General features: G+C 40.8%; 1 protein-coding gene across 1 annotated transcript; it reads left to right on the top strand.

Moving 5' to 3' along the window:
* The first annotated feature begins 1,640 nt into the window (after positions 1-1,640).
* Positions 1,641-26,913, top strand: SUSD2 (sushi domain containing 2). The gene is made up of 15 exons (XM_075167427.1): positions 1,641-1,779; positions 4,170-4,374; positions 5,722-5,873; positions 6,381-6,548; positions 6,802-6,976; positions 8,438-8,639; positions 9,741-9,826; positions 10,447-10,715; positions 13,141-13,284; positions 14,804-14,959; positions 16,693-16,941; positions 18,064-18,336; positions 18,751-18,933; positions 24,147-24,237; positions 26,832-26,913. Exons 1-15 carry the CDS (start codon positions 1,713-1,715, stop codon positions 26,911-26,913), a joined length of 2,502 nt encoding a protein of 833 aa, XP_075023528.1. The 5' UTR covers positions 1,641-1,712.
* The last annotated feature ends 360 nt before the right edge of the window (positions 26,914-27,273 follow it).

Consider the following 27,273-nt stretch of genomic DNA (forward strand, 5'->3'; position numbering starts at 1 on the left):
AGCAGGCCAAACATGAGCCATCACCGTGCCCTGGCAGCAAAAAGGGCCGACAGCATCCTCGGTTGTATTATGAGGAGCACAGCCAGATGTTGAGGGAAGTGATTACCATCTTTATGCAGGACTCATTAGGCCACATCTAGACTACTACATCCAGTTCTGGGCCTCCGCAAATACAAGACTTTGACCAACTAGAGCGAGTTCAACAGAGAGCCACCAAGATGCTGAGAGGGCTGGAGCATTCACGATGTGAGGAGAGGCTAAGAGAAGGGGAACAGGGCCTTCCCAGTCTGGAGAAAAAGTGGTGGGTGGAAGGGGGAGGAAGCTAATAGCAGCCTTCTGGTATCTGCATGGTGATTATTGAGAAGACAGAATCAGGCACAGTGGTGCACAGTGGGAGGACAAGGAGCAATGGGTGTGAAGTGGAACAAGAGAGGTTCAGATGATGTGATATAAGAAGAAACTTTTTCATGATAAGGAGAGCTGAGCATTGGAACAGAGGAACCAGAGAAGTTGTGCAATCTTCATCTTCATCTTTGGTGGTTTTCAAGGCCAGACTGGATAAAAACCTGAGATACCTGGTCTGACCTCATAGCTAAACCTGCTTTGAGCAGGAGGTTGGACAATAACAACCTCCTGAAGTCCTTTCTGACCTGAATTATTCTGTGATCCTATACCTTATACTCTCTTTTTTCTGAAGTTGGGCCCACTGCTGCCATTGCACATCCTTTTCTTTACCTGAATGTCTTTCAAATAAACAATATGCCTCTAATTATTTTTTGACCGCTGGGCTCAGTTTTGCCACATCTATATCAAAATTACAGGCAATTGCAGCCTTACATGATACCAATGATACGGTTATCTAGGTCTCAATAGCCTTGCTTCCCAAAACTCCTCTGTCATTATTCCGGACTCTACTCTGTCCTTGATTCTTCTACCCAGCTATAATCAAGTGCAAGGAGGTTTTTATCTTACACACTGGTATTTTACATACCAGATCAGTGGAGTATGCCTTGCATTCTTTCAGTATCCCCTAAAAACCCTCCATCATAAAGTTCCTGTTCTGCTATTGGAACATGTAGTTACATTAGCTGTTACCGCATCAGCTCTGCCGACTTCCTTGCCAGAATATACTTGTGCTTCTGTTGGAAGGCTTCTGTAGTCCATTTCATTGCTGTAACATCATGCCACCATTTTCAATTATACCTTCCTCAGAATCTCTTTTTACCTCTCGTTTACAACCCTCATGCCGGCACATACTGTGCAGTAAACATACTTTCTCACCATCTCATTATCTCCTGAACAAAACTGTACTGTCAGCATCTATTCTTTATCGTTCTTCTTACTGATAACTGTTTTTAGTTCCTCCAATAAAATTAAAACATACACCTTGTGCCAATGACCCCATGGTCTTGAACTTTGGAGCAGAAATGCTTGTAAAAACAACACACATCTTCCATTTCAGAAAAACATAACTATTAAAATAATGTGTAGTTCTCCTGACTACCTCCCCCACCCCCTCCATCTTTTCCTGAATCGCAGATGACGTCTGAAAAGGAGCAGCTCCTTCGATTTGTTTTGCTTCAGTAATTTACAACAAACCTTTGAACAGTGAGAATCTTCTTTATTTCTGGACACGTGTTTCTATAAAAGGCTTCTCCCGGACAGGCACAAAGGCTATCACAATCAGCCATCCTGAATCATCTGGACAAAATATGAAATTCGTTGGCATAGATGTTTCTTTCTTCATTCTCTTCACCCTCACTGCTCTTTGGAATGCAGGTGAGTGACTTTCAAAAATTTTGCTGCTTTTAACTACAAACTTTTTTGACTGCTGAACTTTAGAAAGTAAATAGTAAGAAATTACTGATACCATTTGTACAAGCTAAAGCAAAGGCACACAAGCTGGCTTTTACCAGCATGGTGTCATTTTCAACCCCTTCCTCTGTAATTTCCAGTAGGACAGTGGATCTTTTCTGTAAGTAAATAATCAGTCTGGAGAATGCAGTAAATATTTTTAAAGACACAGAACAACCTTCTAGCTCCCTATATTGAACAAGCATTTCTACCTCCATCGCAGGCAGGTTTTCTGGTATACATTGAAGGCTGACTTTTATTTCTGACTCGCTACCGTTCCTGTTCTTTTCTGCCACGCACCCACATATTATCCCAGGATAAAGGAGGAAGGCCAACAGAGAGAGAAAAACAGAGAGAGATTTTACTACCTTTAATTTTTCTTGATCTCTTCATCCTACAAAAAAAACCAAACAGCCCTCCCTGTCCCCCCACCCCATACACAAAACGATGACTCAGCGACATTTTCTCCTCATTTCAGCAGAAGCTGACATACCTGGAACTGCAAGCAATTGCTCTTCAGCCCCATGAGGGTGACCGTAAATTCTTTCTTCCTCTCCTGGTCTTGTTCATACATTGTTAACAATCTTTGAGGAGTAGGTGAATCCAGCAGCTTTTGGGACGCAGTAGATTTCTCCTTCCCAATACACTGGAGTCAGATTTGCTGTACTCTCAGATTCAGGGAATTCCTTCTGTCTCAGTCCCACAGATGTGAATACTGCTGTTCCCGTTTGTAGGTCCAGCCAGTATGGAGGCTGAGCCTCTATTACAAAGAGGCAGATACACATACTACACCCACCACATTAACACAGCCAGCCACACGGGCTAACACAGAGCAGTGTTTTTACTGGCATCCAAATAAACACAGACAGCACTCCCATAAACCTGCACACCACCCAGTTCTGTTCCTCCTCTCCAGCTGATCATAACGGAAGGTCACTAGCAAAAACACAAACACACCCTTTCTCTCCAGATTCACAGACCCACCACATTCACAGATACCTTGCCTGCTAGCATAGGCTTTAAATTTCCCTATCAGCTAAGCCCAGATCCCAAGTGCCTTACATGGTCAACAGCTCAGACCTTGGATCTTTCCAAGTGCGGGTCTCCTTCTACTGACTGGCTAGTTCATCCTGAAATTCTCTTACGATTACAACATGTGCGTGCGCACGCACATACAAGAGAGCGAGGTGATACAGAAAATAGCAACAGGATTTAATAAAATGGCTATGGTGATCAGGTGCAGGGCTCAGTCAGAGAAACATACTGACCAGCACCTTGTTTATGCGTGACTGGCTCCTTTTATGTTCCCTTCTCTCCATTTTCCCATGCTTGTTCTTCACCATCCACCTCGACACCTCCCTTTCTTTTTGCTTGTGTCCTCCCAGATAAGCAACCCTCCTCTAATTACTCTTTCATCGTTGGTCCCAATTTTGCTACATCCATGTCCAAATTTAGAATTTCTGATACTTACCTAGGTCATCTCAGCATTGCATGGTATTATTGATATAGTTACCCAAGCAGTGTTGCCCTTGCAAGATTCCACTCCCCAAAGGGTCCTCAGTGCTCCCAGTTGTCTGTGCAGCTTGTCCACCTCACTTAACTTCCCCTTAACTGTTTATGAAATCCAGCCGTTCTTCACAGTGTTACTGTAATGTCTGTCAACTTCTTACTGTTTATTTGTGTTGAGCAATTTTTCATGCCATGTCCAGTAACTACTCATGATCTGTTCAGCTAGACTTCAGCCAGACTTAAGCCAAGGGCCTAGTCATCTGACTGTGTACCTAGTCATCTTAACAGCTACCTTGTTAAGGTTAGACTCAAATAAAATGCACAAAAGAAAGACATTTCAGTAGCTTTTCATAATCTCACATTGGAGCACACTTTGTCACTAATGTTAGCTTTCCATTCATCCAAGAGCGCTAGTCTTCCGTTCTCATTGATTCCCATGTAGGGTTGACAGTGACGGGACCCCATTCTGGTTTGCTTAAGACCTATGCTCAGAAATAAATACAATTAGTGACACTCACCGAGGGGCTGCTCTGGAGATTTATCTTTCTATTAGATGTAAAAATACCCACGGAGTTGGTGAAATTATGTACTGGCTGGGGGGTAAATAAGTATACTTTTCTATTCAAAATGGAGCAACATTAATATGCAGGTAATTACAGCCTTCACCTAAATACATTCCTAAACTAACATAACCAGCCTACTTCATTCATTTACAGTATTCCTTTAGATGATGTACTTCTGTTTCAGAGAACATCTAGAAGAGTTCAATAACATTCCTGACTATGTTTTTTTCTTCCTTTAACAAGGAGCTCAAGACTCTTGCTCACACCGGTGTGGGGAGCTGCTTGGTACCTGTTCTTGCCAGGTGACGTGCCAGTCCTTGAGAATTTGCTGTCCTGATTATAAAGAATTTTGTCTTCAAATTTCTCCATACTCAGGATCTCTGATGGGAGGCAAAGACTTTTTGATTGAAAACACAGCTCTTAATGCCTCTTCTGTGCTAACATGCAGGTGGGCCATGATTTTATGTTCCTCTGCCAAAGGGAGGTGAACCTTTCTAATCTCACTTTCCGACAATAGATAATTACCGCAAAACAAGACTTGTCTATACAGGAGTGAAAACTTACTCTGTAAACTTGTCAGAATCCTGAAACACAAAAAGGTTCTGCTAACCCTCACCCTCAAGGATACGTGTTGTCTGTATTTCTACACAGGATCATTTCAGTTAGGTCGAGTTATTGTGGGATACAATCATTATTCTGCTAGTTCTTCCCTTAACATATCAAAACAGTGACTTTTCTACAAGAGCTTCCTTTTGGGGCTCTTTGTTGTCAATATTTTTTTAGCATTTCCATTTTGTGAAAAAGAAGTATTAATTTCTTAATCTGAATGAAAAAGCAACGGGAAGGAAATGTAGGTAGGACACCTTATCTTTTTCCTGTAGGACAAAGCTGTGGATCCTAAGCGTGTCAGCCTGTATCACACTTAGGTACATGTCACACATGCAATACATACGGTACACTGAATTTCACTGACCCCGATGTCCTGACATTCTTTCCACAGAAGGTTCTGAGTGATATTTTGGAGTCCTTCCCATCTGAATAGCAGCACCTGAAAAGGTTTTTAGTTCTTCGTCGGGAAAACCTTTGACCCAGGCATTCATTCTATAGAACACAACTGTGTACTTTGAATTACCTGCACAGTTGCATTATCATAGCCAATACAAACTTCAGTGCAGACAAGCAAAGGTACTTGCAATAGCTATGCAGCCACCATACATCAATCCCGAAGAGTCACGGGTGGGATTATACTTTAGCGCACTGGGCAAGAGCCCTAACTGGAAGCAGATGGTTAAATAACGAGCAATGAGTTCTGAGTTAACCTTTGCAACAGAAATTCTAGAACAGCATGAAATTACTTTTGTTGTATTCACAGGACTTACCAGCAAAAAACCCCCACAAAACCAGAAATTTGCAATGCCTGCATATCATGGTCAATGTTAGCCACCCTGTACTCCTATTAATCCTATAACATCATCTTTGTCTTCCTGCTGTCCCTTTGTTATTTGTTGCTAATTTATCATGCCCCCGCGCCCCCCCCCCCCAGTAATTAAATAGTAAATCTAAGGCTTGCAGATTGCTGTGTATTTGTGCAGTGCACAGCAGAATCCGCACTGGTGTAATAAGCACAAAGTACACACGAATTTTTTCCAGTTTATATTCACTGCCATAAGCAAAACAGCCAGGGATTTGGAATGATCTACACATGACACAAGGTTGCTTCATGAAACACAACTGAGACATTCAGAATTTACCTTCTCTCAATGGTGACACTGAAAAGTATTTTCAACATCAACAGGTTCAGGCAGAAAATCAAAACCAGTGGCTATGTTGCTAAGGATGGAAAAGCCCACTGCATCTCCCCATTGCTGTATGAGACTGGTTTCATCCCTTTTGAAGTTTCTACAGATGATGGGCTGACGTTTCCGTACTCTGGAACTTGGTTATCAGGTTACTTACTTAAATCTACAGTATCCCTCTTCTCCTTTCTATATTCTTGCTCCATGGATGCAAGATTATATAAGCCTTTCCCTTTTGATCACTTTTCTTCTTCCTTATCAGGCTGTTTGACCTCAGAAAAGTCATTCTTGCTGCCCTCGTGTTAATTCATATTTTGAGAGATGAACTTTCACAGCGATTGAGTTCTGCTGCTATACAGCAGCAGCGGCATTAACTCAAAAAAAATCCTGCTTAAAAATGAGGTTGACTGAAACGGTTCCCTTTTTGTAGCTACTTCCATCGGAAAATAACTGCATCATGGTGTTGTAATCTAAGGACTACAGACATTAGTAAGGGTTGCGTTCTCTTAGCTTCAGCTTACTCTTTTTATATCATGCATCCTGTTAGAAAACATACACAGGGGAAATACTGCTAAATCTTAAATAATATAGTGGCACCTTTTCAGAGCTACGCAAAGCAGAAATGTCATTAATCCTTTTTTTCTGTTCTGTAATGCAGTACATCACAGCAGAGTTTCAGATGGAGAAAAATGCACGTTGGTAAATAAGACAAAATGGCAATACTACGGCACCCCCAACACTGATGGAAACTTAACTCTTACCTGGACACACCAGGCACTTGCAGCAACCCACATCAACATAGAAGTCTGGGGATACCAGGAAACAGGTAAAGTGACCCTTTTCCTACCTGTGCACAAGCAGTCATCACATGTGTAACTTATGTGCAGAGCTCTGCACAGCATGCGATCACTTTCACTGAGGCCTCAAGAAGAGATCTGCAAGTATAACTAACTCATGACAATAATGTCAGCTTTTCCTCTTCATTTACATGAATGAGAGTGGTGGAGACATCTAATTTCAATCTTGTGGTAACTGTTCTTTTCCAGCATCCAAAACAATTTTCTTCCTCTATGTGACAGGTGGCAGTTACTCAGAAAACTGGTTGGCCGAATGGAAATATCTTTATACTTTGGCAAGAGAAATCCCCAATACTGGGAAATTTTCTTTCATTCCTGTACCCGCTAAAGGAAATTACAGTACGTGGGACTTTGGAATTTTGAGAATTACACCCAGCAGCTATTCTGACGGGCAGAGGCAAGTACATCACAACATTCATTTATCATAGGTACCTTATTATTGCTTCCTGTATTAAAGCTGCTGTCTCCTTTGACATTTAAAACTGGGACTCAGGCTCCATTTCACATGAAAAAGTGGGGAGAGAATTGGAAGTGCAAAAGTGAAAAAAACTCATGGGTCGAGATAAAGACAATTTACTAAGAGGGGGATGGGCACAGAGGAAGTAATGCAAAGGCAATCATTCACCACCTCTCGCCCAGTCACCCAGTAAGGGCTGCTTTGGAAAAAGTCCCCTGCAGTTTTATTGCTGAGCATGGTGGTCAATGGCATGGAATATAATTTTGGTCAGTTTGGGTCGGCTGTCACAGTCGTGTTCCCTCCTAGCCTCTTGCCAAACCCTATCCTACTCCCGGGGGGCCACCGTGAGAAACAGAAGACGTTGACATTGTGCAAGCACTGTTTGGCAATAGCTAAAATGTTGGTCCGTTATCAGCACTGGTTTGGTCACAAATGTAAAACATGGCACTGTACGGGCTGCTATGAAAAAAATTATTCCAGCCCAGCCAAACCCAGTACTCTTGGCAAACTAGGACCTGCTGATTTCTTTTGTCACAACTGTGGAGGAGGCCCTAATTGTGGAATTTTTGTCACTGCAGCCACAGGCCTTCCTCTGCATTTAATTTTTTTCTATTTTGTATGCAGGCCTTTGCATTCCTACAAATTTTATACCCACTTCCTTTTATTTCAATGTATATTTCCCCATGATTTTTGGTGATTTACCTCTGTAAGTGCTCCATACATATTCTGACCTTGGATAGATGTTCTTCCACATGTCTGCAGTTTTTGATGTAGATGGTGTAGCCCCTGTGAATATATAAATGCCTCCTCTTCAGTGTTAGAACATATTACTAATACATCAGAACCTTTTTTAGCATTTAGGGGTCGCTACCCACAGAAGGGTAACTTTTTCTCTTTCTAGAGGGTTTTTTTATTACACTTCGTGTATGATATTTTTTCATGGGTGGAAAGCAGAGTAGCCTTGGAAGACCTGAAAGATTCTGAATGGTTTCTCCCCATCTATTGCCATCGGGCCTGATACTTTTGGGGCACAGGATTAGGTTTTGTTAGAGAATCTGGACGTTCTTCATTCTGGCCTAAATGGAACTACAGTGCGAAAAGACATGAATAGAAAACCTGTCTCTAAAAAGATCCACGTAAGCCAGAATCAAAAATGCTAAAATGTATTCTGATTATTGCCTACTTGCTGCGTGCTGTCATGTCACCTTCTAAATTAGGAAAATTTTGATGTGCTGTAACTTTCTGCAGGAAAAAGAAAGCAGTGGCCTTTGTAATGAAATAACAACTTGCAAGTTGAAAGATTCTTTGTAATTATAGTTAGTGATTAAGACACAGTATTACTGTCAAAACAGTGCTTGCTCAGCTATCAGATCTATTTTTTGGCTCTTTTTTTTTTCCCAGCAACATTCCATCAATCTGGAGCTCAGAGCATGCATTGGCTTGGCACCTTGGGAAAGACTTCAGAAATGACCCAAATGCATGGGCAACTGCAAAATGTATAGAATGGGACAGAAAGGAGGAGAAGCTTCCAAACTTCATGGAAGAAATTATAGATTGCCCTTGCACCTTGGCACAGGCAAGAGCTGACACTGGCAGGTTCCATGTAAGTTATTAATTGATCCCTCTGGCTTATTACAGTTCCAAGTAGAAGCTTAGGGAATGCCATACTCCCCACACATCCCTGTTCCCTCTCTAAAAGTCATTACAAGCAAATGAAATTATATTTAAATTTGCACAAGTAGCATATGAAATGGCCGAGGCAGATACTGCTTATGAAGGTAGTATGAATAAAAAAAGTGCCTGTAGGACAGCAGATGGAAATCATCTTCAAACAGGGAATTAGGACAGTCGTTCAGTGGTAGACAGAAAACACTCAGGGAGGGCAGTGAGCTCTGTGGAGCTGGGCGCAGGGATGACTCCTTCGAGATCCTACAAGATGGCGGTCTGTGTTTGTAAGCAATATCCCATGCCTGAAGAAGCAGGCCGCATTTCTGCCTAGTATACCATAATTTGCTGCAAACCCTTCCGCCTTGTACTTCAGAGCTCAAGTCCACAGCCGTAATCCATTATTTCTTGTGTCCTGCTTCCTTCCTCCTTCTCACCTTCACTGTTAACAAGGAATTCACAAAAGCTAAGAAATCAATTGCCATTTAGTCTATGCTTTCACTTACAGCACTGATCTGAGGACCAGATAGGGTAACTTCCTCTCCTATTTATGATATGGCAGTGTGTTTATGCATATTAAAAAAAAAATGTTAGGTAATTTTGTTACTATCCTTTCCTGGTTATGAAACTCCAAACATGATGTGTATTTTAAATGATACAGTTAAAAGCACGTGAAGAAAAGAAATGAGATCTACTGCACTCCCTCCGTCTAAGAACGTAGGACAAAAGTTAAGTTTAGTCTGGCGTGATTTGTGTTTGCCATGCAGTTGTAGTTGAATTCCCTATCTAGCTGCATCTGTTCTTCAAGGTCTGTTGTAATAGACTGCAAAATGCTCAGGTTAGACTAACACGTTGCTCTAATCACTTCAGTATTAAATTCATTGTTTTTCCTATCATTCTGTGCTACTCAACACACAGCCGCAACCAGTTCATTTAGACTTTACACATACGTCAGAGACAAAGGGTGGGGAGAGAGCATAAAAACAGAAAGGACAATGGAGAAAGAACCCCATTAAGCGTGAGCATTCATCTTTTTCAGACAGATTATGGCTGTGACATTGAAAAGGGGAGTGTGTGTACTTATCATCCTGGTGCTGTGCATTGTGTAAGAGCTGTTCAAGCCAGGTAAAGAAAATTTTTTAAAACTGCATTTTTTTTATGACTTGTTCCACCTCAGTGATAGCAGCGTCACAGAAGTCACAGAGGTCTCTGCACTCTCAACTCTCAGGTTCATAGCAACCATTGTTTCCCTCTTATTCAATCCCTCGTATTGGCCCTCATTGCTGAGATGAAGTTAAGGCCTTAGATTTAATAAACAATTAATTGCAGTGTGCTAAACTTTAGGATACCTAAACAAGTGTTAATGTCTCAAAGAGGTTTGATTAGGCCTAATTAAGCCTTTCCTGTATTGGTCTACTTAAGTTCAACAAGTTATTCTTTGCACTCTCTCTATCAGAACAATTTTAAAGAGTGCTATGTTTGTATAGCTATAAGGCCTACAGAACTTCTTTACTGCCTTGGTTAAAAACCCCTCCCTCCTTATCCCTAATCTGGTCTAATTTATAAGAACATAGGTGGGGCGGGAAGGGAAATCTGACTGCAAGGTATCATCTTTGGACATCATATAAAGCTTGGCAACCAGAACATTTAGCTATATCCGTAAAAAGGCAATAGGTAACCTCTAAATACGAATCGACTTCACAGAACTGAACGATGACTTTCTTCTCACTGCTTTTCTCAACCAGTCCCCAGTACGCGGCAGGACAGCAGTGTTGCTATGACTCCACAGGGACCCAAATCCTCACGCATGACTCCATAGGAGGCAGCACACCTGATCGAGGCCACGACTGGGGTTCACCACCTTTCATGAAGCCTCCTCGGATACCTGGCTTTTCCCATTGGCTTTATGATGTCATCAGCTTCTATTACTGCTGCCTGTGGTCTGATAATTGTCACTTCTATATGAAAAAGCGTCCCTCCAGCGACTGCAGGACGTATCGCCCGCCTCGAGCTGGTAAGGGCTTCAGAATTCCATTATGGAGTGTAGCTTTTTGATACAGTATTGGCTTTTAGAATATTCGTATATGTATGTATGTCAGTTGACAATGGTGAGGGTACAATGTCCTGTGGAAAATTTCCGTGGAAGGATTCTATTGATCTATCAGTGGCAAAATCTGTATATGGTTTTAATTGTCCTGCAAGATTTTCTGCAGTTGAGTATCTCATTAACCCCTGGAACCTAAATAGCCGAAGTTTAGTAGTCAATGTCCATGACTTCCTATCATCAGTGGACACTTTTCTCAGAAAGAAGATGGTTAGGGATGGTTAATGACAGCTTGGCAGTAGCTAGAAAAGCTGTCATGCTGAAAAATGCTACTCATATCAAATATGGAAGTTCTACCATTTACAAGTATGTCTATTGTTCCTGCCCTTGCTTTTAAGTAGTCCTCAAGTCTTACCATATCTCTATTGCTGCCACATGTCTTGCCTTCTTCTATGCTGCTGGGGTGCTGAGGTGTCCAGCAGGATTGTGGCCTCCCATAAAGAAGGAAAGTGCAAAGAGGCAGCGGTTTGCCTCAGGCAAAAAGGAGAAAACTGCAGAGGGCTCTGAAGGAGGTAGCTAGGATGTGATGTGACACAACGCAAGACTCTCCCAGGACTAGCAATAGCGGAGAGTTAATGTCTTTCCTGATTTCCCCTATCAAATTTTCCTGTCTGGAAGCAACAAAGGAATAGGGAGCTGGGAGCCAAGTGTGATAATAAGGTTGGAAGGGCAAGGTCCTTGCTAGCCCATGGCCCAGTCCCAAGCGAGGCAAGCAGGGGCGGACACGGTGATGGCAGCAGCAGTCAGCTGAGAGTCCAGATCTCCAGATGAGTTTGTGTGACAAGGCAGGTCCGAAGGAAAGCTGAGAAGTTTCCTTGCCGGACAAGGTCAAACATCTGGTCCAGTGACGGTAACCAGGGTGAGACACAGTCCAGCGATTGTCAGGCAAGTCCATAGTGACAAGCCATGTCCAAGGACAAGCCAGAAAGTCAGTCGCAGGTCTGTGTGCCAATCAGAAGAGTTCGTGGCCAGGCACAGGCATGGCTGTGTTGGAGATGGAGACAGGTACACCTATGACATAGCTCAGGCAGGGACTGAAGGCCTGGGCCTGAGCTTAGATAGAGCCCATGGACAGAGGGTATAGGTAGGGGCCCCAGTGAGACTGGTTAGTGCAATTAAGGCCTATGAGTGTGCTCAGGGCCCTGACAGTTCCCCTATGGGAAAGAAAGGCTACAACATGCCTCTCTTAAGCAAAGATGTGTTGATGAAGGATGTGAAGCACATGGTCTTGCAAAAAGATTCCCAAGCGTACTTGTGCCATTACATCCATCTCTCAAACATGACAAAAATCCATCATGCAGCTCTCACTAAGCACTGCAGATGCTCATCTTTCTTCTAGAAACTATATGCCAAACTGCCTGTGCCACTGCACAGCCAGGAGAGTGTTCCTTAACCTTGTGCAAGCCTAAGCATCTGAGAAAACTAATCCTCAAACAACACAGAACCTTCTGCAAAGATCTTAGTGCTGAAAGCTTCTCAGAGTATGCCAAAGATGGATGCGGTGCAAAATCAGCTCAAACAAAAAATGTCACCTAACTTGGTACTTACAGAACTCTCCTAGAACATGGGATGCTGGGCTTGAACACCTCATCTGCCCGATGTGGAGAAATTACTTGAACCTATCACTCAGGGGCAGGCCTTCTTTACTATTATTTTCTGTTGTGAGTATTCATTTGCTACGTGCATTTTGGTCTGAAAATCCCAAGTGAATGCACTAACTGCTAAGGAGAAAAAAAATGGCCTTCTTTCCCTTGGTCTAATGAACCTGATTTACAGAGGAGACTCTTTCTCTAGGGAAAGATTGAAAAGACAATGATCCCAAAATACTTAACAAACAAGCATTTAAGGACCTACCTGTCACACGGATATCTTTAGTCGTTGAGAGTCATACCTCGGATAAGATGACACAACTTCAACTTTTTTTGCTGGAGGGGAGAAGGGCCTTCTGACCTCTTACTGATCTAAAAGGCAAAACCAAGGATATCTGCTGAACTCCAGAGAGGCTTTGGGGCTGAGGATCACTGCCATCTCTCTCTGTTCAGGCCAGATGAGACTTCAAAGCCCCATCCCATTTCTTTGACTATCGCTTTCAGCTACATTTGGAAGCTGCTTCTGGAATAGCCCTGTGTTCATGTCGAAATCTCCCCCTACATTGCATGCGAATCAGGCTTCTAAATGTCACATTTACCATGGATCAGCTTTCTATTTTTTCCTTTGTTTAAATGCCATTCTTTGTATCACCACAATGAGATTTTTTTTTCTCGTGAACCTAGGAAGAGGAGTAATGGGTTGTGGTTTTTCCTTGTTCTTATATCTCTTTTGCTTTTAAAAATAGCATCTGCTTTTGGGGATCCTCACTTCCTCACATTTGATGGTCTGAACTTCACCTTCAAAGGGCAAGGAGAATACACATTGGTAGAGTCTGATCTCACATCCCTAAGAGTGCAAGGGAGAACACAGCAGGCGCACTTTCCCAATGGTAAGTCGGTAAGAGAGGAAGCAGTGATGACAAATAATAGCTTCTGAGGTTGCTTGATTTGCCCTTTACAGCATTCCTCCTATCTTCTCTAGTCTTCTCTTTTTTTTGGCCATTTGTGAAAGTCAACGTTTTGAAGCTAATCAGAAGGCAGACAAAATGTTCAGGAAAAAAATATCTTCCAGATCAAAGATTATTTGCTAGTTTTATTGGGTATGAGTAATGGAAGAATAAGATTTTCTGTTGTGTTTAAGAGCTCAAGAAAACAACTCTCATTTCTCTCCATGCCCATTCCCATCTATAAGGAAATATAAGGTCAGTTCTAGGAATCAGTCAAGAGCCGTAGCTCCCAGCTGATGCATTTTGATAGTATTGTAGCTCAAAATTAAGAGAAAGGAGGTAAGTGTATGCCCTGCTTTACTTTCTTTGTGTGTTAGGTGTATATGCATGCATGTGTTGACAGAGCAAAAATGTCCCAGAAGGAGCTGAGAAAACATACTTTGGATGGGGAAAAAATTCTTTCTGAGCACCTCAAGCTAGCAGAAAAGTACAGAATGTCTGGTGAGAAGTTGGTTAAGTGGGTCATTTTTTTATTCAAAGGGCCTGATTGTCCTGGTCTTTTGGCTTGCTTGTAAAATGAAATCTAGGGCAGAGGAAGCTTTCTGGAGGTACCTGTGGCCTTCATCAGCTGAATAGGTAGATTGCAAACTAGCCTGTAAGAAGGACATTGTCATATACCTGCATTTTAAAATGAGGGAAAAACAGAGTATGAAACAGCAGAATAGGATCGTGCTTCTCATGACAACCTGAAAAGCCGTATGTCAGGTACTTTTGTTTATGCTTTTTCTGTATCTAGTGCTATTTTATGGTGCGTAAAATAGCAGGCTTGCCTCAGGAAAGAATATTCCAGCTGGACTCAGGGATGCACTTCAAGGATTTGGTACTTCTGGTAGAATTATAAGGATGGACTAAAAACTGTCTATGCGTTTCGGCACCCATGTAGACATGAATGCTTATACTAAATATCACATTGGATAGGATGGAGATTAACACGGAAATATTTTGCCCTTGATAGATTTTACTGTCTTTGTGGTAGAAGTGGCATGAGTCACTGAGCAGTTCATTCTGAAGATCAGTTTCTCAAATTTTTGTTCAGTCTGTTTCCTTTTTCTGTCATGCCCTCCCTGAAATTATCTTCGATTTTCCCAGGCCTTACTCACAGGACTGAATATGCAAGAAGGAGATCAACCGGTCTTCTTACATAGCTCAGCCACTGCCATTGGCATGAAGAATTTAGAATTTCCAGACTTTTTTAGCATTAAACATTCTGCTTTCAATATACTATAGGACTTATACTGGTAGGAGACTTATACTCTGGGGTTTTATGTGACTTATATGCTTAGCAATTCCCTCAAATATAAATAATCAAAAATCTGGGGTTTTTTTGCCTGTATCATTATAACCTTTCATATTTACTTTATATCATGTTGGGTATTTTGGGGGGTTGTTTTTTATTTGGAAGGAACCGGGGCTCAGGTGACAGGCTTGTCTGCAGTGGCCATGCAGGAGAACAACTCTGATGTGATCGAAGTACGCTACTCAGAGGATTTGAATCTGGAGGTCCTGTTGAACCAGAAGGTCATCAGCTTCTCTGAGCAAAGTTGGATGGACCTGAAAGGTTAGTTACAAATATCAGCCTTGTAAGCTATTGTATTCCGATGGAGCCCATGTATAGTTAAAAGTATCCGTAGATGCATGCGTTTTGACTCTCTTTTCAGTGTCCTTTTGCAAAACAGGCTGCAGGTCACTCCAAAAATTATGTAAGGAGTGAAACAAAGGACAGGTAATGTTACAGCTCATTAGAATTTATTTTATTATTACATGACTTTCTTCAGTTCAGTTTCTGCCAGATTGAGGCAGAATCAGTGGTAGTGCACAGCTGGCATAGGCCTTGGTGAAAGAAATAAAATTGAGAGCACGGGGGAGAATGCCCTTTCCATCCAATTTGCCTACCTGACCCTGTCTTTATAGTAGCCCAGTGCATGGATTCCTCTGGCCTTTGAGACTGATGACAGCTACAATATGGGCAGGAATATAGTCACCAGAATTATGGGCTACACATCTCCTTCCAAATAGTCACAGATCAAGCGTGCTACAGAGAAGCACACCGGGGCTGTCTGTGTTCCCATGGAGAGGTGTAGCAGGGAGTCATGGTTCAGGTGAGCACATCAGAACCTGCAACCTTCCTGCTTCTCATCAGCATTACTGGCAGTTAGCCTAGCTGTAACTGGAAGCACCTATGCTGTGTCCAGGAAGAGACAGAGTCATCAGATTTGCCAGTAGGCTGGACTGTGGCACGTTCTCCTCTCCCAGAATGTCCAAATAACATAAATGACAACGTTTACCAACACCTGGTGCTTGCCTGAACTTTCTGGGGTGCGAGAGGAGTATGAAGGGATGGCATGCAATCCTGGCAATGACAGTGAAGTGTTTTAACATGTGGCTTCAATGCCCATGTCTTCTATGTGCTCTTTCAGTAGCTTGTAGAGCAATGGTTTTCCATCTCATCCCATGGAGGGTGAATGGAATTAAAAACTCCTTACTCCACATTCTGCTTTGAGCTTACTGCATCTAATGCAATGAAAGCTACCAGGCAAAATGAAATATAGTAAAATATAACCAAAATATATACTAAAATATGACTGAATTTCACATTCATCTATCAGGAGCTCTCTTGATCGGTCAGATGTTATTCCTCTATTCTTCTGCTGAAAAGACTATGAAAAGTTGACTTTTTTTACTCCAGGGATGTGATAATTTGATTAGTCTTTATAATAATTTGACAAATACTCTAAACATTACTAGAATTTTAACAGTAAGCCTCCTATTCAGCAGAGGAAGTTTTCTGTGGCTAGCAATTAGTATTCCTCAAATGGCTGGAAAATATAATGAAGAGCAGAGAAAAGGTTACATTGGCAAGGAGCTGCAGAAGCAGAGAGATGCAGGAAGGAAAAAAATGGAAGGGACAGTGATGAGGCTTGGAGAAGAAGCCATATTAGGGAGGTCTTGACAAGACAATCAAGAAGCCGAGGAAACCTGTGACCACTGAGAGCAGTGCTTCCAGCTCACAGCCACTCTGATCATCTTGATCTTAAAGCTTCTGCTCTGGGACACTAGCAGAAGGCAGTGCAGCTTATATCAACTGTGGGCCTTTTTTTGCTACTACTCTGTAGTAGCCATGTTACCGCAGTTGTAGGTATGAAGGTGTGACCTCCCTTTAAATGCTTCTCAGAATGTAGCCCAAAGTGGAAGGGAGGAAAAGCTTTATGAAAAATGGTTAAAACTGATGACACAACAGTCTGTTCACTATGGAAGATTAGCTATTTTATCTTCTTCCTCTCATTGTTATAGGTCTCTTTCTCCATTCTACCGCTGATCAGAACATCACAGTGATGTTCTCTTCTGGGTCTGGAGTGGAAATAAGGGGGAGCGGAGGATTTCTGACGCTGACAGTTCTGCTCCCAGAGAAGTTTATGAATCACACACAGGGTCTCTTTGGGGTAATGAATGGCAATACAGAGGATGAGTATACCTTCAAGAATAAAACCACCATGTCAATTCATGCAAGTCCCCAGCAGTTGTTTGAGTTTGGAGCTAACTGTAAGTAATTTCTCTGGTCTATTATTACATTTTCTTTACAAATTCAAAAGAGCTTGTGATTTACAGACTAGCAAATGGAGTCTGTGCTAAGCAACCTATACTGGGGGAAGAGAAAGGAGTAAGAGAAATATGCCCTCCTCTACCCAAGTGGGTGACGTACCTAGCCGAATGACTGAAGACAGAACCACGATGGAGTGTCCTGCACTTTGTTGCATCAAGAGTCTGAGCTCATATTTCACAGCTTACACTTTCAGAATTCCATCTACTATGGTCAGCTGAACACAGCATCACCAGACTAAAGCGTTACAGAAGTATAGCAATAGCCAGGGTCAGCTATCTTTTTCCAGAATATTAGCAATGTTTCCATCAAGTACCATGCTGACAATTTAAAAAATCATTTATTAAATCACAATTTAATAATTGTCCCTTTAAAAAGAGGGTGTGAATGTGTGTGTGTAAAAGAATGGCTGCTTTCATTTAATGAAAGTGATTAGGCTGCTATATCTAGCCTGCAGCATTAGACTGGTCAGCATTCCTTCTGACTTTGGGTTAGGAGATGGGCCAGAAACATGATGCAAAATACCCTCTGGCTACTGGTTGATCTCTGTATCAAGCACAGTGTAGCCGTACTCCAGGATTCAGATCATACTGAAAAGTCTCACTGCTCCTACTTCGGGAAGTTTCTGATTTAGCAGAGTGAAAGCAAAAAGCAGGGCCACGGCAGACATGATAAATTTAGGGACATGCAGGATCAGGATTTGTGTTGCTTGTAATGTTTGGTTTAGCTAGCTCTGTCTGAGAAACTTCTTTATCACCATTTTGCCAGCAGGCATCTTAAACCATCTTTATGTAAAATCATAGCTACACAATTATTTGGATCTAATTTTAAGTAATTGATCAAACACCAGGTTAACCAAACACTAACTTTAGTGCTAAGTTAAGATGCTGCCTATGAAAAGGAAAATAATCTTGAGTGGAAGGAAGCTGTAGGGCTTCGTAGATCTCTTCCAGCTCTAGCTACATTTATGTAAATAAGCACTTGGATTAGTAGCAGAAGGTGGTATAGGTCTGTAGGCAATGTTACATATGAATCTCTCTCTCTTTCTTTCTCCATCTCCCAAGGGGCTGTTGAAAATGGAACTTCTCTCTTTACTTATGACACAGAGTTCTTACTGAACAATTCCTTTTATGGGGAAAAGCACAATGCTTCCTTTCTGCCAGTGTTCTTTCCTTACGAAGACCCTGCTGATCCCCTGGTGAAAGAGATGGTCTCACTCTGTGACTCTGACCCGTTCTGCAGATTCGATGTCCTGACAACAAGAAGCCTTCAAGTGGGAAGTTTCACAAGACTATCTCATCAGAATCACAAGCTGCTAGTAGAAAATCTAGAGCCAGGTGATAAAACATTCCACAAAGCATCCATTACTACAGTTCTTTTTGCAGGGCATCTAAATAGTTAACACTGTTCAAGGAGGCTTTGCTCAACTGTAGGCTCATGCACCTGTAAACATTCTTATTGGGAGGAATTGTTCTTGTACCAGGAAAACTCTGCACTGGTTGGATACTTAGACAAACACAAAATAAATTTTATTTCTCCCACTACTACACCACTGCGTAGAACCCTTATCTTCCTTTTCTATGCCTTCACCTGTCTTCCTTGGACTTAAAAATAAAAAATTTAAAAAAAATCCCAGGAAGTATTGTCTGTCAGTTAGCCTAAAAATCTTTGTCTTTCCATGAGTTGCCACTAAAATGCCATTTGCTAGTCCAAATCCAAAATACTTTAACCAGATATGTCTCTTTTACTAGTGATCTCTTGTGGCTGGATGGATCATCCAATGAACGGAAGAAAGAATGGAACTAACTACCTGCTGGGCTCAACCATCAGTTTCATCTGCAATCAGGGCTATGAACTCACTGGGTCAAAGGAAAGAATTTGCCAAGTGACAGGAGCCTGGTCTGGAGAGACACCCAGTTGCATCCTGAGAACAGGTCTGTTTCCTTTTAAATGTTACAAATTGACATTAAAAAATCATTATCACGAACAAGGCAATCTCAGTATACGATGATGGCCCTTGATAAAAGCAACTTCTCTTACTTGGGAAGACATTGGACATGAGATCCCTGGGTTTCTAGAAAGACTAATATTCAAATCTAAATATGGTGGTTTATGGTGTTGAGGTTTTTTTATTTCATGTATCTACTCTTTCTAAGGGTTTAGGGCTACATGCTTCCCTTTCTCTAGGTTTGGTTGAAAGGAACTGGTAGGCATGCTTCTTGAGTGGATGGCCTAAAATAAATTTCAAATTCAGGAAAGCATAGTACTTAGCTAAAAATGATTCCGTAACACAAAAATACAAAGGCTACAAAAAGAATCCGTATTTACAGCATTATTTTCATGTAATTTTCTTATGTTCTTTCATGTAATGTTCTTTTAGCAGCTTTATAAATATATAATCTATGCATACATGCATACACATTGAAAACCTTCAGTATCCACATAATTTGAGCTATTTTTCAAGTATAAATGATGGCACAACCCCCAACCATTTATTGTCATCCTTCATTCTGTCATCACTAATAGAGTTTTAACTGTCTTTGCAACTGGCTGGGGCAAACGTATATCCAGTCTGAGCCATCTGAGGGGTGGGTTATGAAGTCACACGTTATAAAATGAGTGCCTGAAGAAAAACTTTGCAGAAAAGGACCTGGGGGCCCTGTGGACACCTAGTTGAACACAAGCCAACAGTGTGCTCTTGCGGCAAAGAAGTTTCACGGTGTCTCAGGCTGCATTAGGCGAAGTATTGCCAGCAGGCCTAGGGAGGTGATCCTTCCCCTCTGCTCAGCACTGGTGAGGCCACACCTGCAGCACTGTGTCCAGTGCTGCGTTCCTCAGCACAAGAGAGGCATGGACATGCTGGAGAGTCCAATGAAGGGCCACGAAGGCGATTAGGGGACTGGTGCATCTCCTATGAGGAAAGGCTGAGAGAGCTGGGAGCTGTTCGGCCTGGAGGAGAGAAGGCTTGGCGGGGTGTGTGTGTGTGGGTGTGTGTGTCTTATCAATGTGTACAAATACCTGAAGGGAGGGTGCAAAGAGGACGGAGCCAGGCTCTTTTCAGTGGTGCCCAGGGACAGGACCAGAGGCAATGGGCACAAACTGAAACACAGGAGTTTTCCTCTGAACATCAGGAAACACTTTTTTACTGTGAGTGTGGTCGAGCACTGGCACAGTTGCCCAGAGAGGCTGTAGAGTCCCCCTCCCTGGAGATATTCAAAAGCCATCAGGACATGGTCCTGGGCAACTGACTCTGGGTGGCCCTGCTTGAACAGGAGAATTGGACAAGATGACCTCCAGAGGTCTCTTCCCACCTCAACCGTTCTGCGATTCTCTGATTCGGGAGCAGACATAGCCCACGCTTGTTGAAGGCTTCCACTCTTTTGTTCTAAAGGTTTATGTTATCTCAAAACATAATGTATTATTCTATAGCAGTAAAATTATTGTGAATGATGTAATAGTATTTAGTATAAATAACATAAATTTCTTACCCCTCTTGTGTCACTACTATTAGATTATCAATTAGCCTGCGATTGTTGGATTTAGTAGCAGTTAGGCTGTCTCTACAACTTACAGGAAACTGTTCAATGTTTTCTAAAAGTTTCAACTTTATTCATATGCCACGTACACTCCAAATGTCCTCAAGATGGCAATGTTTCAAAGCATCAGGGTGATGCAAGGCCACATGGCATGTGGAAGCACTTTTAATGCTGAATTAATTGTTCCCAAAAGTACTCATCAAATAATTCATATCAACAGATTCTCCATTCTGAGCACCTTCCAAAGAAATGTGGAAAGGGCACAACACATCAGCAATGAATTCTTGGCCAGCTGACACATTTCATCAGCCTCTGCAGGCCTGCACCAACTGCTTGTTCATTTCCAACGCAGTTCTGCATATTTAGTGATATTTGTGAGATGAACTGCAGTGAGTTTGGGCAGCAGACTGTGGACTTTAGCGTAAAAAATAATTATTGAACATTTGCACATACAAAACAGGGAATGTTGCTTAATTTTAAATAGATGAGTGAACGTTAATGGAATGTTTTCTTGGACCAGCCATTGTTAGTAATCAATATGCAACTGATTATGTTCACAGGGGCCAATCTCAGTAGTGATGCTATTTTGGAAAGAGTGAAACTAGAGGTATTTCAAAACATTTCTATTTAATATGATAGGCCAGAGCGCATGGAATACTTTAGTTAACTGTTGAAAATATGAGAGATTCAGAATTTTAGCAGATAATTTAGCATGCTTCATAATTCACAGTAATAATAGATCGTCTGTCAAAAGTCTGAGAAGAATGAAATCTTTATAAAGTAAGGCCAGATCTTAAAAAGGCAGTGGCAAAACATTTTGCTAAGCTGAAAGCTAAGAACATTTTTCCATTGCTGCCATCAACCACATACATACTGGATAGGAGCCAGTCAATCTCAGTAAACAGACTGGATGCTGACATTTACACTGGAGAAAGGGGGGCAAAAAGCCAGCCCTGAGAGGTCGGAGGGAAGGAGTTGGAAGATACGCAGAGATTAATTGCATTCAGAATGATGGAGACATGCCGCAGCTTTATGGATAAGCAAACAAAAACCGCAATGTTTTCCAGCACATGGTTTCCTGAAAGATGACAAAGAACAAGGTGTGAAAGAATTTTAGTGATCTGATTGTAACAAAGACCTTCCTTACTATTTGATATTTGGAGTTGTAGTTCATTTGTAATGGGAGCCAAAAATGATGATTTTTTTATCAGCCTCAGGAAGCTGGAGTATGGCAATGCTGCCCATAGCAGCAGGATACTGACAATACTGACAGCTGATCGAGACAATATAAAATACAAATTGCCTCCACAGTTCTTCATTCATTTTTTTTACTGCTGTTCCCTAATAATGGATTTCATATCTAGCCTTGTTCCTCGTTTTGCATCTTAAGATATGCTGCTGGATATCAGTCTTTGTCTGAGAAGGTTATTCTATTGACACATCCAAGTCTCTCCAGAGAAGATAGGCAAAACAGTCCGAAGTTCCTCTCGCTTATGTCTAAGCCTCTAGTATTTTTATAGCATGGACAGCTAGTACTTGCTTTCCAATAAATATGTTTCTGCCTCCGGTCTAAGACATAGTTGAAATCCAGTGCCAGTTTTCCTTTGTTGATTCTGAATTCAGCATAAATACAGAAAAGGACTTCATGTTGTCAAAATCTGTTTTTACTGATATCAGTTTTCTTCGCTGTTTTCCTCTTTACACAGCAGCATGCTGCTTTTTCACCAACATCCATTTTATCAAGCCCTGTGACAGAAAGCCTTCTTGATGCCAGGAAAATGCTGACAAAATTAATGGACAGCACTTCCAAATTTCTGGGCGCCTGAATGGGTGACCACTGACCTAGACACTGTGATTAGTGGTCACATTTTTGCTTCCAGCATGGGCTATTAAAACACACTTTTTCAAATTATTTATTTCATGCTGGTCAAAAACACAGGGCCCAGCCTCTAATATTCTCAGCTTCTAGGGGTACTTCTTTACAGTGCTGTGCCCATTACACTTGCTGCAGTTTTGTGGCACATCAAATTCAAGCTCTGTATTGCAAATCACCAAGGTTGTTTAGTTCCTATATGTTTCTGTTTTTCAAAAGATGGTACAGTTAAAATAAAGGCATGAGACCTATGAAAACTGGATAGGAAGAGAGACGGAAACAAGAAAATTGAATGCCAGTTATTTTGCAAAATCCATTTCTGTATTTGAAATTTCAAATACAAATTATGCTATTGGGCCTGCATATTGTTGCTTTTGAGTTTTGCTTCCTTGAATTAAAGTTTCCATGGCAATCCTCTCCTAATAATTATTTTGCTATGCTTCTAATTACAATCCCACTGCAAATCTTGCCAGTACCACAGCAACCTCCCTTCACAGAATATCACATCGAAGAAGAAAAAGAAACCATCCAGCAACAGCAAAGGAGAATATAGTAAAATCAGAAGACGCTAAAAATTATAAAATCTTAGCAAGATATGTATGCATATAATCTGTTTGTGACAGACAATAATTTGGTATTGTTAAGTGCAATCTGGTTTTGTCTGTCCTTCTGTTTTTGTTGTTTTTTTTTTTTCCCCTCCTCTTTTCACTTTTAGGTTTCATTTTCCAGGCTCAAGCTCTGTGTAAATACAGTTCTTTTTGGAAAGTTGCCAGAAATCTCATTAGTCTTCTGCACTTTTTTTCAGATGAGGATGCCAAAAAACATTAGGTCGTCTTATTATGGAATTGTTGTCTGTCTATCGTTTCCAGGAGACTGGCTGCAAAATATATTAAAATCAAGAAATATAACCTAAGATTATAAATTAAATACAAAGATTTCACAATAGAGGCAAATCACCACTGGACCAAACTACCGAGGCCAATGGTGGGTTCTCATCACTTGGCAGAGACAGGGTACCTGCCTGTAAGTTGTGTGTAAGCTAAACAGAAGTTTTTGAGCCTTGTACAGAAATTTCTGGATGAAGGACCAATGCCTGTGAAACAGTTTATGTATCTCACTTCTTTCCTTAAACTTCAGTATAAAACAAATTAGAAACCAAATTATTTATTCGAGGATCACGGAGGTGTCTGTTAGATCACTCTGCCATCACTGTGTGCTAAGCTGTAGTTTGGGCAGTTCTTCTTGCAGGCATGACAAAGTGATGGAAGGAAGGGCTGGCAAAAATTCAGCCCAGAGGCATTAAAGTTCAGATGCACCACTGCTCACCTATCTCTGTGTGCTCCCTGACACATGCATATAGCACTATCACTAGGTGCAGAAAAAGGGCAAAGCATTGAATCTACTTTGACCTCGGGACACCACAGAGTCTCAGAGCCAAGGAACTACACTTCTGTTTGACTCTCTGACACTGAACCTGGGACAAAGATTGCTCACATTAGGACTTGCAGTTTTTCAGTGGTGGTACTCCAGTCGGTATTTTCCTTAAAGGACACAAAATTCAGGAAGCATTCCTGAAGCATTCCTACCCTTTACCAGTTTGTTCCATAAATACAAAGAACAGTAAAATTAACACCATATGTACTATTTAAAAAATTGTCATATGTGACTACATTCAAACAGATATGAAGAAATGTATCAGTGTCTTCCTTTTTTCTTGTGGTTGATCTTTGTTTTTCAGATATCAAACAAGTAATTCTTCTTGGCTGTGTATTTGGAATAGTTGGTCTTGCAGTCCTGGCACGTCTGACTTTCTTATGTAGAAAAGAGAGGTAAGACTCGATTGAACTGAAAACACAAATGAACCTGCTAAAGAAACAGCAAGCATTATAACCTTTTTAATCATTTTTCTTAATGACAAAGAAATCAAACATGATATTTTCCTGCTACTATCTTTTATGAAAAACATCGTCTGAATAGTCCTTGTGTCCTGCTGGAAGACTATGAAGCAAAGTTGGAATTGTATTATCAGGACACACAAACATGTGATTGATTGATTGATTGATTGAGAAGGAACAGGACTTTTTGGTCAAAATAATTTATTTGTTGAGTGATAAGGCTACCTGATTAAAAGTGTTCTGTTTCAGAACAGGTGTGCTTATGATACCAATAGGTAAATTTGATGTATCATCTAAGGAATGCATTGCATGATACTGTAACTTTCCACATATCTTTGAACATACTCCCAGTTTTAGGCATGCATGAATTTGCCTGGAGAATGCTTATATGTCTTTTGTGCCAAAGAGGCGAACAGAATTTTGAAGATATATCAGTTTGCTGCCCATTCTTGGAACCTTTCTACCACACAGAAATAAACTCATTATAAAAACTATTACATTTTTTTAAAAAATCTCTACAAAATGTTACGTGGCTAGTAAATTACTTCTCTGAGGTTTTAGTCCTTTGATTTAAAAGGTTGTTATGATTTCATATATTCTGTATATAATTCATTCTGTTAGCTAGTGCTAACAAGACAGTTATAAAGATATTTTTGGCTCCATGCCTTTCTAACAGGTTCATCATTCCAGAGACTCTTGAAACAGAAACCAGTATGATAACCATGTCCATCGCTGAAAAAATTGATTCTGAGCTCAATCATCAATTAACTGTGTCTATCAAAGGGCCACAGACACTGCTAAATTTTGCCCCTTCCCTTTTAATCACATAAGCATTGTTTTCTACACTTCACAGAGAACACTCACACCCAAAACACTTTTTCTGCCTCCCCAGTACAAAAAAAATTGGATACTCAACACAGAATAGATAACTGCAGCAATTAATGTTTTTTGCGTACATAAAAATGCATAGACAAAGGACACCTCCTATATTTGCCAAATTTTACACATAGCAGATTCCCACATATAAAACCAATTGGTTTAAAACACTACTACTACAGCTGCGTAGACTTCCCACATTTGAGAGCAGCTTACAGAACTGCTACTCTAAACTCATCATTGTACATCAAAAACTAATTAAAAAAATAGAATGAAGCCATCAACCCTTCTAAACTCTTGTATATTTTGCAAATCTGTAGGTAATTTTCATATGCTACTGAAAGCTTATCATTTACGAAAAAAATTTTGAGAGAGTTAATAAAGTCCATAGCACTCAGCGGGGCTGTATATTCGGATAGCAATAGAGGATGCGGTCCTTTGTATAGCAGTAACAAATTTTGAACAGATAAATTTTAACTACAGAAGGCTTATTAGACAATTATTGAATCATGAAAGTCTGTCATCTACTGTATACTCTTCTGGATCTCACGGTGAATATAACTCTATGACAAGTCATATGTTTTATAAGAAGGGAAAGTAGTAGTCCTACATACTGTAAGTCTTTGAAAACTTCTGCCTCTGCACCCAACTCTGACAATCATCCAGAAAAGGAGCTGCACTCGGTGTTCACAGCCAGGATCATACTTACATAGTAGGATAGAGTGAAGTATCTTAAAAAGCAGCAAGGCCAATAGAAATATACAAAAATCCTAATGATTGAATGCTATGTGCTTTTAGATTTCTTTCTCCTTTAACAAACAAACTGAAAAACAAGTAGGGCCTGTATTTTCAAGCTTTCCCCAGCCACCTTTCTATCCTAAATGTGAAAGGTAAGTTTCTCAGACAATCACGTGATTCTATGAGCAGAGATTGGGGCAAGGGGCGGGGGGCAGAATCACAGTATTTGGAATAAAAATAGCAGGAAATCGAAATACCAAGTTGCTCAGTAAATCGGTTTATGCTTTCCCCTCTCAGTTAGTTGTGAGGGCTGCTAGGTAGTCACAAATGTATCACCATATTTTGATGATGTGTTTCTCTTAGCAAAAAAAAAGCCAGTGTAAGGTCCAGGATTTACCACTGAATCCCAAGATCCCTGCTCACTCAGACTTTTTTCCTCTGTCTTTTTTGTACTCAAAAACTAACCTTCTTTCCAGATCCTTCATTATCAGTGTTTTCAAACCAGAGACATTTGCCCAGTTTCTCCTTTTGTTCCTATAATTTAGACCATCATACTAGAAAACAGAAATTGATTGTTGCACAGGCATAACAGCAAACCTTCAGTATTGTCTAATTTCATCAAATGTTGCTCAAATAAAAGGAGTGCTACATATCCTTCAGTCACTACTTTTGCTAATTTAAGTATTTTGAATCTTCAGTAGTGTATGACAGGGAAGAGATATTGTTCCTTGGGGGAGGTACGCACTGGAATTACACAGAATTGGTACTTTAAAAATTGGTGCAATGTTACTATTCTACCTAACCCAATATTCTTCTCACCTTGATCTAAGCAATGACATTATGGTAACTACTTTAACAGTCATCTCTAGCCTTTCTTTTTTTTAAAAACTTTTTCTTTGTCTTTTCTTCCAAAGACACAAAGGCAACCAGAAACTTGTTTCAGAGGTTCCAGTTGTATCTGAACAAGAAACAATGAAACTCCAGAGGAGTTTTTAATGAAATACAGAAAAAGCATAGCAGAGGATTAAATCATCCACAGCAACAAAGATGGACTTTCCAAACACAAACAATTGTTTTATATAGTATGCTATCACTTGATTCCTGCTTTCAATATAACGAGTGTTGAATTATATGGGAAATGCTAACCAACTTCCTGGGATTATATCATGGCAGGCTCAGCCTACTGTCTGTCACGAGCAAAGGAGAATGCTTCTGAAAGCATTAGTCTCAAAGTTATGGGCATTAGTTTCTTCTAACAGTCACATCTCTGCCAGCAGAATCAGAATTCTGACAAAATCAAAAGAGTTCATAATTCCTCTGCACTTTTCTTCTTTTACTTGAAAGCTGGTAAAATGA

The sequence above is a fragment of the Calonectris borealis genome, chromosome 18 (genome assembly GCF_964195595.1).
Source record: "Calonectris borealis chromosome 18, bCalBor7.hap1.2, whole genome shotgun sequence".
Taxonomy (NCBI): domain Eukaryota; kingdom Metazoa; phylum Chordata; class Aves; order Procellariiformes; family Procellariidae; genus Calonectris; species Calonectris borealis.